The sequence below is a fragment of the Erythrolamprus reginae genome, chromosome Z (genome assembly GCF_031021105.1).
Source record: "Erythrolamprus reginae isolate rEryReg1 chromosome Z, rEryReg1.hap1, whole genome shotgun sequence".
NCBI classification, from domain to species: Eukaryota; Metazoa; Chordata; class Lepidosauria; order Squamata; family Dipsadidae; genus Erythrolamprus; species Erythrolamprus reginae.
The window spans coordinates 66,775,920-66,799,300 of record NC_091963.1 but is presented as its reverse complement, the minus strand read 5'-3'; the positions used below and the strand labels follow the sequence as shown (position 1 = coordinate 66,799,300).

General features: G+C 42.0%; 1 protein-coding gene across 1 annotated transcript in view; it reads left to right on the top strand.

The window, feature by feature from the left end:
- The first annotated feature begins 7,177 nt into the window (after positions 1-7,177).
- Positions 7,178-23,381, top strand: part of NME8 (NME/NM23 family member 8) — a 245,123-nt gene continuing 228,919 nt past the window's right edge. Inside the window, exons 1-3 of the mRNA XM_070728254.1 lie at positions 7,178-7,210; positions 7,305-7,362; positions 20,846-20,952. Of these exons, the coding sequence (XP_070584355.1) occupies positions 7,178-7,210; positions 7,305-7,362; positions 20,846-20,952 (198 nt within the window). The remainder of the gene's footprint in view (positions 7,211-7,304; positions 7,363-20,845; positions 20,953-23,381) is intronic.

Here is a 23,381-nt window from a genome sequence, read left to right as displayed (position 1 = left end):
TAGGGTTCCCCTTTTATCACTACAGGGGAAGGGGGTGGCTGTGCATTTGGCCTAATGTTGGATCCAATCACCAGCTTAAGCAAGCTGCAGTGAAATACAGGATGGATCCTCCCTAGGATTCTAGGCAACGCAAGCTGCACTGTGACCGGGTTGATTACTTTCACAATTGGGAAAGGGCCCAGGAATTTAGGACCTAGCTTTTTGCTAGGCAGCCTTAATTGAATGTATTTGGTAAACAGGAGAACCTTATCTCCCACTCTAAAAGGGGGTTGGGGAGATCGATGTTTATCTGCTTGTTTCTTGTAGACTTGCTGTGCCTCCACCAGTGCCTTCTTGGTGTCCTCCCATCCTTTCTTCAGCTTCTCCATCCACTCCACTAATGTGATGGATGAGGGAGGTTCTGCAGGACATGGAAGGTTTTGTTCTGACATAGGAATAAAATCTTGACCACTGGTAACCTGGAAAGAGTAAGTCCCATGCTGCTGTGTACAGAATTGTTGTATGCTACTTTTGCAAAAGGCAGCAATTCAGCCCAATTGTTCTGCTGGTAACTCACATAACATCTGAGATATTGTTCCACTAGGGCGTTAGCTCTCTCTACTGCTCCATTTGTGGAAGGGTGGAATGCAGAACTAAGTCCTTGGGTGGAATCAATGATGCGGACAAATTCTCTCCAGAATCTGGCAGTGAACTGGACCCTCCCGATCTGATATGATTCTACGGGGGACTCCATGCAATCTGTAAATGTGTTTTAGGAATAACTTAGCTAGATGTCTGGCTGTGGGTAGCCCCGAACAAGCAATGAAATGGGCTTGTTTGAAGAGTAAATCAATGACAGTCCAAATAACTGTGTTGCCCTTATTCTCTGGGAGTTCCACTATGAAGTCCATTGCTATTTCTTCCCAGAGCCTAGTAGGGCTGGCTACTTGTTGCAGCAATCCGAGGTTTTTTCCAAGCCTATGCTTCCTGGTAGCACAGGTGGCACAACTTTTCACATAATCTTTGACTTCCGCTCTCATTCTGGGCCTCCACGCCAGGTGCAGTGTTTTCAGGAACCTGAAGTGGCCCCCTATTTTGGAGTCATGACTCCACTGGAAAATCTCTAATCACAGGCTGGCAGGCACATACAGTTTGGTTCCCTTCCAAGCCAACCCTTCCCTCAGTGTTAGGATTTATTTATGGTTGTTGAACCATGGCTCAGTGGGCAAAGCTGACTTCAATTTGTTCTCCCATTCCCCCTTTCCTGGTGGAAACTGTCTCTTGGTCTGATCTCAGGTGAAGACAGGTGCAGCTTTCTCCTTGCTTTCAGGATGCAGGGAAAGACATGGGATGAATATTGTACTGTGGTTTTTGTGACAGAGCATCAGCAATGAGATTCTTCCCAGCTGGGATATGTTTCAGTGTATAATTGAAATGTCTGAAGTATTGGGCCCATTGTACCTGTTTAGGAGAAAGCCTCTGAGGGGTCTTTAATGCTTCAAGGTTTTTATGGTCAGTCCATACTTCGAGAGGAATTGGTCCACCTTCCAGAAAATGCCTTCATGTCCCAGTGCTACACATACAGCAAATGCTTCCTTCTCCCAAATGGCTCACCTCCTCTCAGTGGGGGTTAGCTTCTTGGAAAGGTATGCACAAGGCAGCAACTGTCCCTTTCCATTGTCTTGTGCACTGCACAAGACAATGCAATACACTGCAACTATTGCTACATCGCTGGCGTCTGACTGGATCACAAACTTCTGCTTGGGGTCAGGATGTTGCAAGATTGGCTCCTTTGCAAAAAGTCTTTTGAGCCTTTCAAAAGCCTTTTGGCATTCCATCATCCACCTGATTGGCTGAGATGGTCTGGGCTTAGTAGGAGCTGACCCAGTCTTTAGTAGCTTCCTTAGGGACAAGGCAACTTTAGCAAAAGCTGGAATGAACTGCCAGTAGAAATTTGCAAATCCTAAGAAACTCTGTAATTGCTTGTGTGTGCTGGGAGCTTGCCAATCAAGCACAGCCTTCACCTTGGCTGGGTCCATCTCTATGCCTTTGTTTGATATGCGGTATCCCAAAGAATCTACTGACATCTGGTGAAATTCGCATTTGGAAAGTTTTACATAGAGCTTAGCAGCCAAAAGTTTCTTCAAGACTGGCTTCACCAATTTAACATGGTCAGTGAGATTCTGGCTATAGATGAGAATGCCACCTAAGTACACGAGAACCCCATTGTCGAGGTGGGCATGTGTTAGATTTGTATGCCGCCCCTCTCCGAAGACACAGGGCGGCTCACAACAGCAAAAACAGTACAAATCCAATAGTTAAAAACAATTTAAAACCCTTAATCTAAAAAACAATCATACATCTCAGACAAACCATACATAAAACAGAAACGGCCCAGGCGAATCAATTTCCCCATGCCTGACAGCAGAGGTGAGTTTTAAGGAATTTGAGAAAGGCAAGGAGGGCAAGGAGAGTTGGTGTCAATGTTCCCTCTAATTTTTTTTCAGTGTGGGCGGGAAAGTATTGTGTCTGAGTGGCACATTTTCATGCCTGAGCACAGATGTCACCTAAGACAACTTGTTGTGTAATTATTTCGGGCTCGATGCTAGGGCAGAAGAAGGTCCTTTCCCACTATGTTATTCTGTTATTTTACATTTCAATTAATATCTTTATCCTCATACAAATCCAGATAGGCCATCATGCATACTCCTCCTTCCTATACATTCTTCTTAAAAGAAACTAAAAACTCTTATACAACCTTTTCCTAATTAATGGGGGGGGGGATCCTAATAAAACAAAACCAAAATCTATTACTATTAAAACTAAAAAAACCACCAAACTCAAAACCACAAATATTAATAAATCCATGCTTTAAAATCTTCATTTCTTAAATATTAATCATAGTATTACAGTAATCTAATAATACCATGATACCAGTAATCTAATAATATCACTGTAGTATTACAGTAATCTAATAATACCATGAAAATCTATCTGAACACCAATGCATTAATTAATATATTTCTACATTTACTTTTCTATAATTTCATTCAATATTTCCAAGCTCAATTAATTTTCAGACACTTAGCATTTATTATTATTAACTATATTATTAACTTTTATCATTTCCAAGTATATTTTAAATTCATAATGTAAACCCCTTATTTATCATATGTATCTTCCATTAATTTTATCTATGTAATTCTATGTAGTTCTAAAATTCTAATCCAATTTTACGAATTAATACATCCTAATATTAAACAACACTTAAATATATCTTTAACCACCATTCCATAGTCAATCCATATTTAATAATCAATCATCACGTTGCAAAAAGGATGATGAGAGACTCTAGAAAAAGTGCAGAGAAGAGTAAGCAGCGAGAGAAAGGAAGGAAGGAGACAAAGGAAGGAAGGAGGGAGGGAGAGCGAAAGAAAGAAAAAAGGAAGGGAGGGAGGGGAGAGAGAGGAAGGAAAAAAGGAGAGAGAGAAAGGAAGGGAGGGTGGGAGGGAGGGGAGACAAAGGAAGGAAGGAAGGAAGGAGAGAGAGACAAAGGAAAGAAGAAGGGAGAGAGGGAGAAAGAAAGAAAGAAAAAAAGAAAGAAAAAAAGAAAGAAAGAGGGCAATCCAAGAAGGGGTACAGAAGCCCCTTGTCCCCCCCACAAACCCAACCTTCCAGGAACATGAGTTTCAGAATGAAGAGGAGGATGGCCACCGTGCAAAGCTCTATGCCCTGGATCGCCATGGTGAGCCAGGGTCCTGCGGAGGGCGAAGGGCAGCAGTGCAGGGGCCAGCCCAGCTCCTCGGGGTTAGGCAAGGGCCTGGGTGTGTGTGCCAAGGCAGGCGCTCCAATGCCAGCAGCCCCCGCCAGCTCACATCTTCAAGCCCTGGCAAAGCCTCCTTTCAATTCTATCCCCAGGGATGCAGCAGGCAAGCGGCGAACTGAGGTGAGGTGGCGGTGGCAGCAGCAGCAGCAGCGGCAAGGTGGGCAGGGGTGGGAAGAAAGGCAGGAAAAATTGAAAGAAAATCCCTGCAGTGGCGAGTAGTTGCAGCTTCTACCCTGGCGGCGCCATTGCTTCCAAGCCTCCCCGGTCTAGCCCGCCTGATCCAGTCTGGCTCAGGAGCCCTGGGGGTTACCCAGAGAAGATCCTCCAAAGCACCCTGGATGTTCCCCTCCTGCTCTCCCCCAGCCATTGCCCATCCCATTCTTCCATTTCATTGCCCGGCTGATCTGTAGTGGCAGCACCCCCCCCCCTACTTGTTGACATCAATGCCAATGCCGACGCCACCTGGACTCAGAGAAGCCAGCCAAAAGAGGGGCAGAAGTGCCTGATGGGTGCTGCCATCTTGCTTGGGAGGGTAATTGCGTGGGGCCAAACTTCCTCTTCGGCTTGTCTTAGCGATCTTAGTCAAGAAGAAGCGAGCAAGCAAGCAATCCAGGACTATGCAGCTTGGCGCCGCTTCAAAAGTTTCTGTGCGAGGGTCTCAAATTTCCTGCGCTATAGTGCACAGCGCAGCTTAAAGGGAACAGTGGTTGGTGTCTATGTATTTTTCAGCTCTCCCAATTCCTTTGGTGACATTGCGTATATTCTAGGTTTTGGGAGAGTTGCCCCTGGTTCAAATTCTATCGCACAGTCTGTGGGTCTGTGAGCGGGAAATTCATTGCAATCTTCCTCATGGAAAACTTTTGCCAAGTCTCTGTGTTCCAGGGGCACCCTCTGGAGATCTGGAAGTGTTCCTTCCTTCATCGCAGCCACTGTTAAGGACCCATCTGGCTCTTCCCTGGGAGGGGTTTTTCTCCTGTCAGTCTCTGGAAGAGAATTAGAGCTGAGAGGGAGGATAAGCTTGTGATATCCACCCTCCCAACTAATGGTGGTGGTCCATTTGTCCAACCAGGCCAGACCCAATATGACTGCATCCAATGTCTTGGGGGCGACTATGAATCTCAGGAATTCACGGTGTTGGCCTATCTGCAGCTCCACTAACTCAGTCAGGAGCATAGCAGGAACTTTGCCCGCTAGAGAGCCATTCACCAGTTGGAAACGGATGGGTTTTGCTAAAGTCCTTGTCTGGATATTTAACTTCTCTAGTACGGTTTTGCTGATAAGGTTTCTCGAGCATCCTGTATCTATCAGAGCCTGTATTCCTTCCTCCTCCCTCATGGTCATTAGTTTCCCAAACCTCCAAGCTTTCCAACCTCTGATCTCCGATCATCGAAATTGGTCTCGATCTCACCACTGCTTTCGGATCTCTCACACTGAACATGGCAAACACAGCAAACACGTCAGGCACACTCGCTGCCGATCGCTCTCCAGTCTCCCTCCGATCTCCAACTTTTCTAACATTGATCTCCCATCACCGACTTCTGAACCGACCTCCGATCTCCGGTTTCTCCCACAGATACACAGGCATACGTTCGACGTTAGCCACCGACCTCAGATATTGCACTGATGTAGTTCCAATCTGTCTTCTCACAAATCATCCATCGACCACTCTTCACTTCCCTTCACCATCAACAACTTCCTTACACCTTCTTTGCAATTTTGGACTGTTCCGCTCTCTTTGATCGCCGCTATTTAAGAAGTGGGAGACTATTTTTTTCTCCCAACTTTTTTTTACCTCTGAGATTCTTACAGGTAAGTAGATTATAGTAGTTTAAGATCCACCGATGTTGCCCTTCCTTCTTTTTTGCTTCCCAGTTGTCAAGCCTTTGAGCCGGGGGTAAACCCCGGTTCTTTTTTTCACCCAAATACGGGGATTTCACCACCCACAATGGGGATTTGCACCCCACCACTGCTGGAGACTTCCCCTTGCTCTAGCTCTCCTCTCCGGGGAGAACTGCCCCCAATTATATGGTTTTTCAGCAAAAAATCTCGAGTGTAGACCAGGAGCTTCTAGCCTGCACGTCGCTTTAGCTTGGCACCACCCCGGAAGTTGAATATAAATGAAATATAATTCAATTTATTAATATAAAGAAAAATAAAAGAAGTTTTTTCCAATGTGGTGTTTTTCAGATGGGTTAGGGCGACAATCCTCTAAATTCTTAGGAAAGATGGGGTTGTAAGCCAGTAGTGAGCAGGGTTATGGCCCAAAGGAGCAAGCCAACTCTACTGTCGGTGATGCATTTATATCCCTCATATGCTTTTCCAGCAACACACAGATGCCATATCTCTTAACATGAGTAGTCCTCAATTTCTAACAATTTATTTAGTGACTGAAGTTACAAGAACACTTAAAAAGGGGACAAACAACCTGTACTCATACTTATGACTGTGCCATCCCCTTGGTTCCATGATCAATTGGCATATATGTATGACGGTTGTGGTATCTCAGAATAATGTGATCCCCATTTATGCTCCCAATGGGCATCCAATGTAAATTCAAGGGGGGAATCTGAATTCACTTAATGATCATGTGATTCCTTTAACTACAGTGATTTGCTTAAAAACCATGGCAAAAAAATTAAAATTGGTATTGCTCGCAATAATGCCTTGTCTAGCAACAGTAATTCTGGTCCCAATTGTAGTCACAAGTCAAGAACTACCTATACTTTGACAACTGTTGTATCTTCTTTCAAGATGCAATTGATTATAATATCCTTGTTTTTCTTTCTCCAATCTCAAAGAAAGGTTAGATATTCTAGGTTGAGGGTTTTTAAAAAATTCTTCTCAATTACTAGTTTGCCAAAGCCCATCATTTCCCTTCTCCTGAACCAGGATGTCTGGCTTAGATCTATTCTGCTATGTATAGCATCACCTACCTATTCTTTACAGTTGTGATCTATCTAGGTGTTCTTTGGTGACCATAGCAACAGCAGTAAAAACTTGCCCATTCCTGCCCATGTTACCTCCTGCTAACAGTTTTACCTTCTGGAAGCAGCTATCTTGAATTAATTAATAAGGAGGTATAAAGGAAGAAATATAGTTGTACTGTGATTTGTGTCATGATACATAGCTGTGAAGTACATGAATGTGATTATTTCTAATGATATGGCAGAGAAAATAATGTATTTGTATGAATAAGTGTTCCCTCCTCCTTCACCTATCTTCATATTATTATTGTAAGATCTTTGTCAATCTGATACAGATTCATAGTGCAAGCAAACAATGGTTTAGATAGAACCCAATATTAAAGCATAATAATAGTATATTTCCCAATAATGTCTATTTGCTGTATTTCTACCATAACAGAGAATAACAATGGCAAGTAAGAAGAAAGAAATTCAGCTACAGGTATTGTGTTATTCTGTTAGTTCAATTACCCAATTGTTCTTCAGATATGCAAGCAAATTGAGGAAATAATGTTGTCTGTATGTTTTCACTATAGGCAATAATACTCAGTCAAATACAATGGGATGAGATGCTGCTAAATAAAGGTCTAACAGGTAATTTTTCTCTGTGTCTCTACTTCTTATGTATTGCTTACATCAGAGATGGGTTCCTTCTAGTTCAGACTAGATTGCCTGAACCAGTAGTGCCCCACTGATGATGCCATTATTGGTGCCAGTCCATGAGTGACACCATCTTTTTGGGATAATTTTTTTGAAAATTTTCCCGTTTGGATGGCTTCTCCTCTTTCGCTACTTGAAAAAAGGCCCACCCCAGGTTAATACTGATTTTTATTTCTTCACCCGAAACACAGCTGATCAGCTCCCCAGCTATGTTTCGGGCTGATTCCTGCTACAAGCATGTGTGGAAGCCAAATTGCATGAAGGGACATGATGCGAAGGGGATGGGACTCTTTGCCTCCGCCAGTTGGATGAAGCTCTTTCTTCCGCAGCAGCTGATCATACACTGCATTATCTCTCTCGCCAAAAGGCCCCTAGCTATTTGCCCCAGCCCTTTCATCACAAAAATCCACATTCAGCCACAGCCTTTTGGCCACATGGGACACTTCACCACCATTCAATGGATGAGACCTCAGAGGTCATATAGTCGGACCTCCTTCTCATGCAGGAGACTGATACAGAATGATAGAGATGGAGGAGACCTCAGAGACCATATAATCAGACCTCCTTCTCATGCAGGAGACTGATACAGAATGATAGAGATGGAGGAGACCTCAGAGGCCATATAGTCTGACCCCCTTCTCATGCAAGAGACTGTTACAACATGCTAGAGATGGAGGAGACCTCAGAGGTCATATAGTCTGACCCCCCTGCTCAAGCAGGAGATTGAAACAGAATGATATAGATGGAGGGGATCTCAGAGGCCATCTAGTCTGACCCTCTTCACAAGCAGGATTTCTTGGCAGCGAAATTGGCTGGTGGAACTCCCTGCCTCGCAACATGCTAATCCTTAAAAAGCTAATTTGGGAAGCCAATCAGATTGGTCCTCACAAAAGAGGGGTGGGAGAGAGAACTAGGTAGCATCCTCTTAGCAAAGATCAGAAGTGAAGGTACTGGTTACTGTTTGGGGCCCCTTTATGACCTGGTCATCATGGTAACCTGTGGAATTTTTACAATGCATGGAGCACTTATGAAAAAAGAGTTTGCCGAGAGAGGCAAAAACTCTGAGGCCTCAGAAGTGGGGATAGGGGGCCACCCCTGCCCTCCACCCATACACATTTAACAAGAGTTGGAAGGGACCTTGGAGGTCATCCAGTCCCACCCTGCCCTTCCACCCATACACATTTGACAAATTCTGAGCTGCTAAATTGCCCTGGGGAAATCACTGCTCTAAGTATTGCCCACAAGATCATATGATGCAACATCCTGCCTGTCAACCAGTGTTCCCTCTAATTTTTTTTCGGTGTGGGCGGAAAACTATAGTGTCTGAGCAGCAGTCACTTCAGGACTGGGCGGCATATATATATATATATATATATATATATATATATATATATATATATATATATATATATAATGCTTTTAGCTGATATATATATATGTATATATATATATATATATATATATATATATATATATATATATATATATATATATATATATGTTTTTCTTATGTCGGATCACCCTGGTATATTTTAAAATTCACCCTTAATTTTAAAATTCCAGCTGAAAACATTTTAACATATATATATATATATATATATATATATATATATATATATATATATAATGCTTTTAGCTTATATATATATATATATATATATATATATATATATATATTGATTTCCCTTCTATTTTATTGAAATTAATAATAAAACAAAACCAAAATCTATTACTATTAAAACTAAAACAACCAGCAAAAACAAAAACAAAACTATTAATAAATCTATGCTTTAAAATCCAGTTAAATAGTTGAGCCAGTTTCAAACTAGATTTTGATTTTCTTTCTCTCTTTCTTGCTCCCATTCTTTTCTATCTGTTTCTGTCTCTTTTCCTCTCTTCCTCCCTCCCTCTCTTTCCCCCTTCTCTTCTTTCTCTCTCCCTCCCCCCTCCATCCCTCTCACTCTTTCCCTCTTTCTCATCATCCTTTCCTATTTCTCCATCCCTCCCTTTCCTTCTTTCTCTCTTCCTTCCTCTCTTTTTTCTCTCTGTCTTACTCTCTTCTTATTTTTCCTGCCCTGCAACACCACTCACTCGCACAAGTATGTTTTTTGGGGCCAGAAGCACGGGGGCTTCCTGGGAAACTTTCCTTTTTCCCTGGGACCCGGAGAAGGCGGCCGTCGGATTTGGGGTGAAAAGGCTCGGAGGCAAGAGCCCCGCCATCACACCGAGCAATTCGCGTAACGAAGTAGACTGCTGAGACACCGGGCAGTACCCATGGGAAGGTTGGGGGAAATGCGACAGGGCGGTGGCCGGGCTTGGGTGGTGGGGGAACTGCGGTAGGCTGGCGGCTGGTTCTGGGCAGCGGCGGGCGGGCCGCAGCAAGCCGGAGAAGCCGCGGCGGCATGGGAAGCCGCGGTAGGCTGGCGTCTGGTTCTGGGCGGCGGCGGGCGGGCGGCGGCAAGCCGGAGAAGCCGCGGCGGCGTGGGAAGCCGCGGTAGGCTGGCGGACGGGTCTGGGTGGCCGCGGACGGGCCGCGGCAAGCCGGAGAAGCTGCGGCGGCACGGGAAGCCGCGGTAGGCTGGTGGCTGGTTCTGGGCGGCGGCGGGCGGGCTGCGGCAAGCCGGGGAAGCCGCGGCGGCGTGGGAAGCCGCTGTAGGTGGCGGCTGGTTCTGGGCAGCGGCGGGCGGGCTGCGGCAAGCCGGAGAAGCCGCGGCGGCGTGGGAAGCCGCGGAAAGCTGGCAGCCGGGTCTGTGCAGCCGCGGGCAGGCCGCGGCAAGCCGGGGAAGCCGCGGTAGGCTGGCAGCCGGGTCTCGGCAGCGGCCGGCGGGCCGCGGCAAGCCAGGAAAGCCGCGGTAGGCTGGCGGCTGGGTCTGGGCGGTGGCAGGCGTGCCGCGGCAAGCCGGCAGCCGGCTCTTGGCAGCGGGGGAACCGCGATAGGCTGGCGGCCTGGCCCAGGGCCCTCGGTCATCACCCCCCACCCTTGTTCCCACCCCCACCCCATGGATGCTTAGAAGGCCCGGCAGCAGACCGCGCCGCCAGACCCAGGGACCCCCAATGGTTTTCTTACCTTACCGGGCCAGCAGCTAAACAACCATTTGGCTCGGGGGGGGGTGTACGCGGAGAACGTCTGGGATTTAAGGGGCGGGGAAGAAAGTGGGCCTATAATTGGCCCCTTTCTTTCCCGCCTTTACTTGAAGGAACTGTTGCTGCAAACTGTTGTTTACAGAGCAGCGGCAGTTCCTTTAATTTCAAATTCCGGCGCAGCGATTGGTCCTGTGCGCTGGAATTTGAAATTCCCGGGCTGGGGGTTAAAAACCTCTGCACTATAGTGCGCTGCGCAGCTTAGAGGGAACTATGCTGTCAACGACTACTTCAGTTTCAACCGCAATAACACCAGAGCACGCAACGGGTTCAAACTTAATATCAACTGCTCCAAATTTGACTGTAAAAAATATGACCCCCAACATTTTCGCCTTAGACTGTCCATGATTGACCTCACCAGGTTCCTTAAAGGTCAGTAAGGGGCGAGCATAAGTGCACTAGTGTGCCTTCCGTCCCCTGTCCAATTGTCTCTCCTATATTTTACATATCTTTTCTTCCATTCATATATCCTTTCCTCTACTCTTCATTGACGTATTCTATTCCCATATCTTTTCTTCTATCCTTTCCCTGATATTTACTACTACATGTTTTTATTCTCTTTAACTTTCAATTTGTATTGGACTAAATAAATAAATCAAAATAAATTGCCCTGGTGAAATCACTGCTATATGGTCCTCTCCCAAACTCCCTTCGCACTTCCCTCTCTCTCTCACTCTCTCCAGGGTCCGTTCCAACTCTTGTTAATTTGTGCGGGTGGAGGGCGGGAGGGTGGGAACAGATGACTTCCGAGGTCCTTTCCAACACTTCTTAAGTGGTATGGGAATCTGTAGAGGTAACCGACTTGAGCAGGGGGTTGGACTGTATGACCTCTGATGTCTCCTCAAACTCTGTTGTTCTGTAGAAATCTCCTGCTTGAGAAGGGGGTTGAACTAGATGCCCTCTAGTTTGTTTTGTCAAAACCGCTTGTTCCTTTTGCATTAGCCTCCACGCATCATATAAATTCTACAGATCGCCATGACGACCAGGTCATAAAGGGGCCCTAGACAGTAACGAGTAACTTCACTTCTGTCCTTTGCTAAGAGGATGCTACCTAGCTCTCTCTCCCACCCCTCTTTTGTGAGGAATGCTCTGATTGGCTCCCCAAATTAGCTTTTTAAGGATTAGCTTGTTGTGAGGCAGGGAGTTCCACCAGCCAATTTAGCAGCCCAGAAGTTTGACCAGAAGACCAATTCTCCTGCTTATGAAGAGGGTCAGACTAGATGGCCTCTGAGGTCCCCTCCATCTCTATCATTCTGTAACAGTCTCCTGCATGAGAAGGGGGTCAGACTATATGGCCTCTGAGGTCTCCTCCACCTCTATCATGCTGTAACAGTCTCCTGCATGAGAAGGGGGGCAGACTAGAACTGGTGTGTGCATGTGTATGAAAGAGCGAACTGTCCCATTCTTTCCTTCCCAAAGTAGCATTTTGTTATGACCGTTCTGATTGGATGGTGGCGAAGTGTCCCATGTTGCAAAAAGGCTGTGGCTGAATGTGGATTTTTGTGACAAAAGGGCTGGGGCGAATAGCTAGGGGCCTTTTGGCAAGGGAGATAATGCAGCGTCCGATCAGCTGCTGCGGAAGAAAGAGCTTCATCCAACTGGCGGAGGCAAAATGTCCTAAACCCAATGCGAACCAGTGGGGAAGGAAAGTGGAACCCACCCCTGGTTTACATATACTTTGATACATATGTGTTTCATTTTGTGTACCAAATGCAAGCTATTTTCAAGTGTACGGAACCTCTACCTACCACCATCTTTGGTAATTTCAAAACCATCCCTGCATTCCCAGCTGTTTCAGTGCCAAAGGGAAATTTCTGCCTAATAAAAAGGGAACTTTGCTAAACTTAATTATCAACTGAGCTAGTACAAGAAAAGAAAGGCATAAGATTCTCCCCCTAGTGTATTATTATTTGAAACCCCTGGAGTTGGTTATTTTAATTTTAAACAGATTAGCTATGGATATATATTTAAGAAAGCTCACATGTACAGTACTTTGTATGTAAAATATCTGCTGTGCATATAGAAGAAAAATATATAACATAGTCAGGACAAAATAAAGCAAATTAAATTCCTGAACTCACAAGGGACATGTAATCTTAATATATTTAAGTACTTTTTAAACAGCATTTAAATCTAAATTCCATCAACAAAAGGTCTTTCTGTGCTCCCAATTAGCTATCTCTGCAACTTTGTGCATTTTCAATTGTCCATCCCTTTAATACTGAGTAATTTCTCCTTTTAGAATTAAATTCAGAATTGAATATAAGCTTAATGTGTAATTTTTCAAACCAACATAATATTGGAGAAATAAATTATTAGAGATTTCATCATTTCTTTTCATTAGTGAGCTTTTTTGACAACCAAGGGAAATGATGAGAAACAGGTGAGGGGAAGGGTCTTCAAACACCCCTGCTTGATTTTGCTTGGCCTGTTGTTATTTACATGATCCTATATACTTAACAAATGAAAAAAAGAATTTGTTCCACTCTCTCTTATGCTTCCCTCTTTTCAAGTACTAGATTAGATTGAAGTTATTTCTTAATCTAATTTTAATTCAAATAGAATGAATTCTTCCATTATTCATTGAAAGAGGGATAAATCCATAGTCTGCATCCAGGACAACATTATGAACATTTGATTTGTTTTACAATCTTAGTATTCTCTCCACATTCTGCATATGCTCAGAAACCTATCTTCTAAGAAAAACTTCTGATTTCAAATCACCAAACTCACCCCTGCAGTCCCAACCTTTTCAATGCAAAAGAGACATTTTGCCTGACACAAAAGAGGAACTTTGCTAAATTTAATTATTATTTAATTTTTAAATTAAGTTATAGAGTATTATAAGATACAAAATACAAAAGTAAATAGAAGAACAGTGAGGGGTGAGGGGAAAGGGGAAGACAAATGAGGAAATATGGGCAGGGAGTGGGGAAGAAGCATTGACTTCAGATTCTCTTGTTACAGTAAAATAAGGCATTAACATCAAATTATGGCTTTTTGTTTTCCATAATAGTATAAACAAGTCATTTCTATAAAGATCCATCAGTCTAATCTGTAAAACCCAAAGTCAGAGTTCATTTTCCACATTAAGCATGAAGTTCAGACGCAGTTTCCTTATGGAAACAAAAATACTTACCGGTATGTTCTTTTCTTTAATCAAAGTAGTTAGTTTTGCCATTTCAGAACTCCGTAAACTTCTGCAATCATTCTTCCATGGTAGAAATCAAAATGTCCTTCCATTTTTACACATACAGTAGTCTTGCTGCTATCAACTTATATAGTATTTTCCCTCCAGTTCTCTTTCCATTAGATCCAAAAGGAAAAGTTCTGGTTTCATTTTTATCTCCTTTTTCAGAATTTTCTGTATTAAAATATGAATGATACTTTTTTTTTTGCTTTATCATATGTCCGCTATAGATGACAAAAAAGTCCCTTCTTTATTTTTACACTTCCAACATTCATTTGCCATGCCTTTATATATCTTAGATAACTTATCTGGTGTTAAATATCAATGATATATCATCTTAAGGAAATTCTCTTTTAGGTTATAATTTAACGTAAATTTTAAACCCTTCAGCCACATATTTCCCCATTGTTCAAGCATTCCTTGCCCACTGAATCATACAATATTTTACACATTCATTTTCCAAATTCAATTTTAATAACATTTTATTAATGTTAGCAATAATATGTTCATCATTGCCACATAATGAAAATTTTAATTCACTTTTAACAAAGTCAAATCCATAGCACTTTTTATCCAATTTGAAACTTTCCTCCAGTTGCTGATAAGTAAACTAATGGCAAGCATAACCTTTTGATTCGAGTTTTTCCCTCAGCTTTAGTATTGGGTCACCAGAATCAAAAGATAAAATTTTACCATACGTCAGCCAATCTTGCTTGGCCACCTTGTCTTTTCTAAAGAAAAGCATCCTGTGGTGACACCCAAAAAGGCAGCTTCATAGAGAGACTTATTTTATATTTGTTCCAAATTCACAGTATGACACATCTAACAAAATGGTTATTAAAATCAACATTAATTTTAGTTTTATCATACCATAAGTAGCCATGCCATCCAAACCAGTGGTGGGTTGCTACCAGTGCAGTAGGCAACTGTGCACTGGTAGTGTCCTCCAGATTGTGTAATTTGTGTGTGACTGTTCAGGTACCAGTCCTTTGGGGACCATTTTTTCTTTAATTTTTGGTCTTTTTTGCTTTTTGCATTTGTGCAGAAGCAAAATCTCGTTACCTTTGAAGAATGTTTGGAGACTTCAAATCATGCAAAATGCAGCTGTGCAAGCAGTCATTGGCCTTCTTAGACATGCCCATGTTTCTCCATCACTTCACAGACTGCATTGGTTGCCGATTGATTTCCAGGCACAATTCAAAGTGTTGGTTATGACCTATAAAGCTCTACATGGCATTGGGCCAGGTTACTTACGGGACTGCCTTCTGCTGTATGAATCTCAGTATCGATTAGTAAAACAAATATAATTGCCCCCCAAAATTATTGTTTCCAAATTAATTACTTCCAGTATTCATCAATCCTCCCTACCTTGAGCTCTAATTTTGTCACCTAGATATCTAATTTTCTTCTAATTGAATTCAACATTGATTTCCTTTTAACCTTATTAAATTAATATCATTATCATTTTGCAAATTCAGGAATGCTGTCATGCCTATGTCTCCTTCTTATACATTCTCCAGAACCCTTACAGAAGAAAAAGAGTTATCAACTAAAAAGAAAAAAGAGATTATAGTATTAAAAAAGAAGAAAAAGAACTAAACTCTATTACTATGAAAATTTAAAAAAATCAACAAAACAAAAAACATACAAAAAAGTAAAAACAAAGACAAAAAACATAGATATTAATCAATCCATTATTTTAAATTATTTTAAACCCTCAGTTCTTAAACATTTATCATAATATTATAATCATGTAATATTATTATTAAAAAAATCTATCAATGCTTTAATATATCAATAATACCTTTCCACATTTGCCTTTCTATTATTTCATTCAATATAATAATCAATTAATGTTCAATAATCAATAAATGTTCAAAAAACTTATTTCATTATCATTAACTTTCATCAATCTTTTACAATTCCAATAATCTAAATAGTCTATCTATTTCTATATAATTATATATTTTAATAAGATTTCATAAATTTACACATCTTAAAACACCTAAATAAATCTTGTTAATATTCTACACTGGTCAAACAACCAATCATGGATATACTGTATTTAAACAAGAGTATATGTGGGAGTGGTGGCTTGTTCAGACAACAATACAAGTCAACAGGATATGAAAGGTATTATTTACAGGATATACAATATCTCCCTAATATTACACAGTAATTATAATACAGTCCATAATACATCTCTTCTTCGCACACAGCAGGTTACTCAGTAATTATAATACAGTCCATTCTATTACATATTTTATACGCACACAGCAAGTGCATATATTATCTCCTTCGCACACCTTTATCACTTGGCACACATGTTATATTTTATATTCTCTTATTAATATAGCAAATACCTTTACATTAGTTGCACAGAGCTCTTAGTATATTCTATACAGTATTTTGCACACAACTCTTAGTATATTCTATATAGTTTCTTGCACACAGCTCTTAGTATATTCTATACAGTATCATGCACACAACTGCTAGATTAATACTTAACCAGCATATATAAATAACAATGTAACCAACATTACATGATAAGGCACCATTACATAATTCAGAGCAATAGCAGAATGAGAATGTAACAATGGAATATAACAGAGAGCAGCACATCTGTCCCCCTTATATTATCAAATTGCAGCCTGGCTCTTAAAGCAATATCATTATTTCCTTCTAACATTCTATGCTAGGTTATCTTAATATATTGAAAACCCAACCAAAACAGTGCATGGTACGTGCGTCTAATTACATCATTCCATAATCAATGCATATTTCATCTATCATCTCTCCTCATGGTGCCATGTCAAGTCCCAAATATTTTCTTTCTTAACGTTTTGTAGTCCATTGTTTTCTCCTTTCCTCTTTTTCTACTCAAGTATAGAATAGTTCCAAACTTTTTTATTTCCATTCTAATTCCTTTCTTACTCTATTTATTCCAAGGTGTCAGATCACATCTATTCTCAATTTTATTAGTGCTTATTATTTTATAATCATCATCAAATATGTGACCATGAACCCCTCCTTCAATCAAACCATTTTCTGATTCATTTGTCTTTTTGCATTCCTTCTCCTCCTCCTCCAACTCATTAGATATGAAGTCATCTATCTTAACAATATTATATCCTTTAATTTGTCCCTTTTGAAAGTGCCCATCTAATGACACTTTTATATTTCCATCTTTGTTTTTCTATTGATCAATCTGTTCCAGCTGTTCAGCACTTTTCTCTTCTTCTCCTTCACTTTCTCTGTAATCCTGATTTAAACTTTGAATAGAGGAAACGGTGTTCTTGTTTGTTTTCTTCTTTCCACTCTTTAATATCTTTAAGTATGTCCTTAAATAAATCTCTTATGTCTTCCATCTCATCCAAAATTAATATGTCAAAAAACTGTGTCTAATTATCCAATTAATCTTTATATTGTCCAGAAGCCAAATTTCTATCTTTCTTTTTCTTCTCCTCTTTTGAGATTCAACTAAGGTTCAAATCCAGAATGTTTTCTTTCTTTTTCAGTTCTCATCTCCTCTTTATCACTTATTGTAAAAATAATCTGCCCAGTTCCATTGCATCAAGGTCATATTCAGTGAATTACAAATCCAACCAAATATCGCCTCAACTTCACCAGCAGATGTCCCTAGCATATGATCTCACTGTTACTTTCAATTCTTTGACTTCTGTAAAAGTTTTAAATTTAAGTTCTAATAATCTCAAAAGTCCAAATTTAACTGCCAACTTCTAAAGGCAAAGCAAATTATAAAATTCTTGGGTTTTAATTAATTTTTAAAATCCATTTAATGCTAATTAAACAGTCCAGTAAGAGAATGGCTGTTTCCACTTTCGCCTTAGCTCAACTTCTGAAACAAAAATTATTTTTTAAAGATCCGTATCAAGATCTCCCTCCGGCATAGTAGCTCACCCTTTCTTCCAAACTTTCTTTCTTCTCAACTTCCAGCACATAAACTTATGTTTCTTCTCCTTCCAGGTGACTGGTAACACTTTAAATCCTATGTTTCTAGTACGTATTCACTGCGGCTATGGATACCAAGGTCATTTCACCCACTGCCGGTCAAGGTTGAAAGCCAGCCCACCGTGTGGTATGCCAACCCCAAAAATGACGAGCAGTCAAGACCCCTTTTTCACTTCCCCTCCAGGGAGGCTCCAGCCCGAATCGAACAGGAATCGGCTCCCCCAAATAGCGCCCCCTCGCAGGAGCACAAGAGATGCCTTCTCATTGCAGTGCTGACCACGCCCCTCTCATCTTTGTAATATCTTGATCCTTCTTTGGGAGCAACACAATATTGGTTCCTTTCAACATCTGGGGTATATCCTCTCTCCTGGTAGTATATCATTGATTGTGCTTTTTAGTGGTTGAAGAAGTTCATCTTCAAAACTTTTATAATATTGGCTTGTAAGACTATCTGGCCAGGGGCTTTGCCTGGCCTCATTTTTTAATAGCTTCAGATATCTCAAAAACCATTATTGGATCATATCAGCTAAATGTAATTATTAACAGAAGAGAGAATAACATAAGATTCTCCCCCCCAATCATTATTACAATTTTATAGAGTTATAGATATCAGAGTTAGGTTCCTACCGGTTCAGACCGGCAGTAGAGGAATCCAGAATCCACCCCTGACAGTTGTATGTGTGTGTGATTTAATTTGAGCATTACTTGTGCAGCAGCCAATGCCTAATCTAGTTTAGACTGGTGGTGTTGATTAATTGCATAAAACAAAATGCCAAGATCCTAGTGAGTACTTGATGGAATTCTATGAGATTCTATTATAGTGTTTATCAATCTTGGCAACTTTAAAATATGTAGACTTTAACCACAGAATTCCCCAACCAACATGCAGGCTGGGAATTCCAGGAGTTAAAATCTACAAATATTATAGTTGCTAAAGTTGAAAAATATTATTTTGGAGCAACTTCAAGATGTATCAGATCTGTTAATCTTTTTTCATTTCTTATATTGGAGAAAATAATCAAGTGATATGATTGTAGGAGATTCTGGGAGTTGAAGGCTATAAAGTTGTTAAGGCTGAAAAACACCAATCTAAAGGCAAAAATAGGATTCAATTCTATTCAAATTCAAATCTTTATTGTCGATGCATATGTGTACAATGTGATTGGGTGAGTGCACCCGAAAACACAAAAAAATAAATTTAAATCAATTACCGTCAGCCAATTCTCTTTCACTAGAATTTTATCTTTTGATCAGGACTTCTAGGGATATATTTTTCTTTCTTTTTCCTTTTTTTTAAATTTCCAGGTTCTGCAGAATAAACTGAGCTCCAGCGGTCCTTGGAAGAAGCCGATTATCTAGGTCCCCAGCAGTCGGGCTTCAGGCCCGGTTACAGCACGGAAACCGCTTTGGTCGCGTTGATGGATGATCTCTGGCGGGCCCGGGACAGGGGTTTATCCTCTGTCCTGGTGCTCCTCGATCTCTCAGCGGCTTTCGATACCATCGACCATGGTATCCTTCTGCACCGGTTGGAGGGGTTGGGGGTGGGAGGCACTGTGCTTCAGTGGTTCTCCTCCTACCTCTCTGGCCGGTCGCAGTCGGTGTTAGTGGGGGGTCAGAGGTCGACTCCGAGGTCTCTCCCTTGTGGAGTACCCCAGGGGTCGGTCCTCTCCCCCTTGCTATTTAACATCTACATGAAACCGCTGGGTGAGATCATCCAAGGATATGGGGTGAGGTATCATCAATATGCCGATGATACCCAGCTTTACATCTCCACCCCATGCCCAGTCAACGAAGCGGTGGAAGTGATGTGCCGGTGCCTGGAGGCTGTTGGGGCCTGGATGGGTGTCAACAGACTCAAACTCAACCCGGATAAGACGGAGTGGCTGTGGGTTTTGCCTCCCAAGGACAATCCCATCTGTCCGTCCATTACCCTGGGGGGGGAATCATTGACCCCCTCAGAGAGGGTCCGCAACTTGGGCGTCCTCCTCGATCCACAGCTGACATTAGAGAACCACCTTTCGGCTGTGGCGAGGGGGGCGTTTGCCCAGGTTCGCCTGGTGCACCAGTTGCGGCCCTATCTGGACCGGGACTCATTACTCACAGTCACTCATGCCCTCATCACCTCGAGGTTCAACTACTGTAATGCTCTCTACATGGGGCTACCTTTGAAAAGTGTTCGGAAACTTCAGATCGTGCAGAATGCAGCTGCGAGAGCAGTCATGGGCTTACCCAGGTATGCCCATGTTTCACCATCACTCCGCAGTCTGCATTGGCTGCCGATCAGTTTCCGGTCACAATTCAAAGTGTTGGTTATGACCTTTAAAGCCCTTCATGGCACTGGACCAGAATATCTCCGAGACCGCCTTCTGCCGCACGAATCCCAGCGACCGATTCGGTCCCACAGAGTGGGCCTCCTCCGGGTCCCGTCAACTAAACAATGCCGGTTGGCGGGCCCCAGGGGGAGAGCCTTCTCTGTGGCGGCACCGGCCCTCTGGAACCAACTCCCCCCAGAGATCAGAACTGCCCCTACTCTTCCTGCCTTCCGTAAACTCCTCAAAACCCACCTTTGCCGTCAGGCATGGGGAAACTAAACATCTCCCCCTGGGCACGTTGAAGTTATATATGGTATGCCTGTATGTGTGTATGTTAGTATTGGGGATTTTCTTAAACTTATAATATTTTAATTAATTGGATTGTATTGGATTGTTTTTCACTTGTTGTGAGCCGCCCCGAGTCTTCGGAGAGGGGCGGCATACAAATCCAAATAATAAATAAATAAATAAATAAATAAATAAATAAAATATCCTGACATATCCACTTTAAAAAGAAGAGATTCTGGACAGGAAAAACAGGAAAAGTTTTAATCGCTACTGAAATATGCATTGTCTTATGTTAAGCAGGAAATGTGCAATAAAAATTGCATTTGATTTGATGAATTGCAAACACATATTTTCTGTCCATTATTGATGTATGCTTTTTGTTTTCTGAAAACTTTAAGCATATTTATTTTAATTTGAGATCATTTCCACATTTTATGCATGGGTGAAAGTTCCAGAAAAGGAACTGTTCATTTTAAAAAATAGAGTTTTATGTTGTGTTTCTATGTTTTATCAGTGGTAGATGTTTATCAGGCATGGTGTGGACCTTGCAAAGCTGTAGTAAACTTGTTCAGGAAGCTAAAAAATGAATATGGTGAAGATAATCTTCTACATTTTGCTGTGGTAAGAATCTGAATAACCAATTAGCTTTTTTAAACTAGCACCCTACTTATAAGTTGTATTTCACTTCCCATACCTCTAAGCAAGTGCATCCAAGAGCCAATATATCAAAGATATAGTGGTGGGATTCAATTTTTTTTACTACCAGTTCTGTGGACATGGTTTCGTGGCCGTGGCTTGGTGGGCAGGGCAGAGGAAAGATATTTCAAAATTCCCATTCCTTCCCCACTCCAGGGGAAGGATACTGTAAAATCTCCATTCCCTCCCCATTCCTGGGGAAAATTACTGCAAAATCCCCATTCCCTCTACTCTCCATTAACCTGCTTTCCAGCTCGTTGTCCTGTGGAGGGCAACAAAAGAAAATCCAGATGATCACCAGGGAGGCTGCAATAGACTGACCATGCCAATCAGCTGGGAGGCGCCCCAGTCTTACAGGCTACGCCTCCCTGCAGCCACCTGGGAGCAAAAATGGGCTGTGCCCCATTTTGGACCTGGTGGGCCTCCCTGCAACCTCCTGGCAGCAAAAAAGGGGCCATGGGGAGCATGCCACACCCCCAGCACCCCATTTTGCCTCTCTACACTTATCTGGCAGCCAAGATGAGGCATATGGGGACTCCTGGAAGGGGTGGGGTTGGGCAGGGCCAGGGCCAAGGCCAGGGCCAGGGCCAGGGCCAGGGCCAGGGCCAGTCAGAGATGGTATTTGCCAATTCTCTTAATTATTTATGCCACTGGTTCTCTACAACTGATTGGAACTGGCTGAATACACCTCTTGGGGGGAGACTGCTAAATACTTTCTCTTGCTAAATATTTTGGAGAAACAGAGTTTGTGATATTAATACATCAATTGACCAACTTAGTCTCATTTTTACAGGGAGATTATTAAAAAATATTTTAATTAAAATTAAAATGTCATAACATACTGAAATTAGGAAAAATATAAATATCAGCATGTTCATTTAAAACATACAATAAATTTGTTATGTCCTATAGAGATGAGGTGAGATGATCAAGTCACAAAGAACTTGACTAAACACCCTAATTTAATAAATTTAGTCCATCTAATTAATATTATTACACTCAAAGCTATTCTTTACAATATCCGATATCACCCCAACCATGCATTTCCAATGTGTGCTCTTCTGTCCTGAAGTAGAATTGAGTGAGGAGAAGTGAAGAGGAAAGGATAGGAGGAAAGGGGAAGCCCAGCTGGCACGGGGTGTGGGGAAGACCCAATACCTCCTCCATGGCTTGCACACTGCTCCCACAGTGTCTTGCACAGCACAGTGAAAGCTAGCATGCCTCACAATGGGGGATACCAGGTCCCCTCTTCATCCTGGATCCCATTCTCTGCCCCACTTGTCCCTGGCAATATCTCCCTCTCTCGGTGGAGAGCAAAACCAGAAGTATCCACCCACCATTTCCCACCAGGGAGGGAGAGGGAGAAGGAGAGTGTGTGTGTGTGTGAGAAGACATTTACCCATCAGCCAGTCTCCCTCCCACCCTCTCTCTCCATCCCTCTCCCCCACTCTGTGTGTCACTCCCTGTCTCTGTGTCTCTTCTCACTCTCTTGCAAAGCCCTGCCTGCTCTCAGGATCTTCACTACCCATTTTTCTTTCTTCCTTTTTGAAATCTGGGCTAGTTGAGGAATGAGCACAACCTGTGATGGAGGATTTCCTCCTCTTCTCGCAACCCCCTGGTAGCTATGGTGGGGCCAGGAAGGTGCACACAAGAGGAGGAGGAGGGAATGGGAGGTTCCATTGTGGGTTATGCTCATTCCTCAACCAGCCTGGATTTTCAAAAGGAAGAAAGAATATGGGTAGCGAAAAACCCAAAGAGAGCATCCAGGGCTTTCTGAGAGAATGGGAAGGGACAGAGAGTGATAGAGAGTGACACACACACAAACACACACACACACAGGGGTGAAGGCAGAAAAAAGAGAAATATGGTAGAGAGAAAGATAGAGAGAAAGAAAAATGAAAGAGAGAGTGTGTATGTAGAGAAGGAGATGGAAAAAAGTGATTTAAAGCATGAAGAATTCTGATGCAATTAAGTTGTTTTACTATATAGGAAAATTAAATAGCAGAACAATAGCTTGCTTATCCTTGGGTAGGTCAATCATGCCTATTTCTTTAGCTTTGTATTTTTTACTGACAATTAGAATAGGATTAATTTGCATTGGGATCTGTAATAGAAACAAGAAAAAGAAGCAGCAAACTAAATGAAAACTCAATAAATAGGACTAACATATATTGACTGCAAAAAAAACAGGGTGATCAATAGGTAGTTCAAAGAACGAATTTATATCTCTTTGCTTCCATCTATAGGTCTAGATATTACAGCACAAGTTCTAGTAAAGTTATAATAAACCACAATAGTAAATCATATGATAACTGTGATGTACAACATGATTTAGAAGGAAAAAATATAGAAGA